Here is a 1674-nt window from a genome sequence, read left to right on the forward strand (position 1 = left end):
TTAACACTGTACAAACACAACTTAATTATTGCTGTACAAAAACACAACTTTATTATCACTGTACAAACACACAACTTTATTATATTAACACACATGGACATGTTATGGAACTATAATAGTGTAAAAATAGTCCTGAATTCAAACCTTTTCTTTAATATTTCTGTCTGAACAGGAAGTCCGTTCACAGTGAAAGTGTTCGGCGAGGGCAGGATGAAGGAGAGCATCACCAGGAAACGTCAGGCTCCCTCCATCGCTACTGTGGGCAGCACCTGTGACCTTAACCTCAAAATACCAGGTGAGCTGTCACACCTACTCCACCCGTCTCCACCTGCCTCCTCCTCTCTGCCTCCCCCTCTTTACCTCCTTCTCCTTTGTCCCTCATGGTTTCCTCCTTCCTCCCTGCTCCTCCCCGCTGCTTTTAGGGAACTGGTTTCACATGGTCTCGGCTCAGGAGCGTCTGACCCGGACATTCACTCGCAGCAGTCACACCTACACCCGGACAGAGCGGACGGAGATCAGTAAGACTCGAGCGGGGGAGACGAAGAGGGAGGTCCGTGTAGAGGAGAGCACTCAGGTGGGAGGAGAGCCATTCAGAGACGTGTTCGGAGACTTCCTGGGACGAGAGAGTCTGAGTGGATTCAACGGCATGCCGGCGGGCAGCCGACCGCCGCTGCAGGACGGTGTGTGTGGACGAGTGTGTGTCTAACTTTACTGATACCAAGGCAGGTTTTCACTGCGTGTGCATGTGACTGGTGACAAAGTGCAGTCCTAGAAAAGAAATGTCTCACCTCGCTGTTTATCTAACCTGATTCTGCATTTAAATGTCTGTGATGTACTGGATGTTTCTGTGGTTTTTGAAGTTTTTATTGTGTACAGCCTCATTTTTCATCTCACTACCAGAACTTTTCATTTTAAAAACAGTTTTTAGTTTCAACTAGTTTGGGTTGGGTTGGCTTCTTGGTGCATGTTCTGTAAACATTTACTGACCACAAATCTGATCCATGTCCCGCTTATAATAATAATAACAATAATAATAATAATAATATCTTTATTTATAGAGCACATTTAAAACCATCTTTACAAAATGCTTCACAAAATATAAAATATATATCTCTTTTTATGAATCCATAAATCAGAAAATACTGTCAACAGATATAAAAACATCAAAATTCTCCATGTTATTAGGGTAAATCAGGCTGTAAAATTAAATCAGAATATAGAGAGGAATAAAACTGGGATGGTTTGGTGTCTGTAAGTGCTACTGAAGTGGAGATTTCTGGATTATTTTGAGAAAACAGATTTTAAAGATATGTGTTGTAAGGTATTTTAGGGTCAAAATGTAACTAATAGATATCAGCATGATACTCCCACAGTTTATTACTTACATTAAGACAATTCTTCTTCTGAACGTTTTCTGAAATTGTATGTTTAAAAATGCAGCATTATCTGATGCCTACTTTAGGTGAAATATAAAGACGCATAGAATAAAGTTATAAAATCATGAATTTAAAGAGAATTTAAGGTAAAACAAGAAAAACATTTAGGAAATTAAAGATACTTCCAAAAAAATTTAAATTCAAGTAAAATCAGGGTAGGCTCTCAGATAAAAGTATGTTTTAAGAAGGGACTGACACTTTCCCTACATCTTCCTCCTCCTCCTCCCTCCCTCCCTCC

The 1674-nt window shown here is 40.1% G+C and overlaps 1 protein-coding gene across 1 annotated transcript in view; it reads left to right on the forward strand.

Moving 5' to 3' along the window:
• The window catches only part of LOC118341865 (filamin-C-like), a 41245-nt gene that overhangs the window by 30011 nt on the left and 9560 nt on the right, over positions 1 to 1674 (forward strand). The window contains exons 41-42 of the mRNA XM_035680270.1: positions 173 to 295; positions 423 to 680. Of these exons, the coding sequence (XP_035536163.1) occupies positions 173 to 295; positions 423 to 680 (381 nt within the window). The remainder of the gene's footprint in view (positions 1 to 172; positions 296 to 422; positions 681 to 1674) is intronic.

The sequence above is a fragment of the Morone saxatilis genome, unplaced genomic scaffold (genome assembly GCF_004916995.1).
Source record: "Morone saxatilis isolate NCDOM2014 unplaced genomic scaffold, NCSU_SB_2.0 Contig10, whole genome shotgun sequence".
Taxonomy (NCBI): domain Eukaryota; kingdom Metazoa; phylum Chordata; class Actinopteri; family Moronidae; genus Morone; species Morone saxatilis.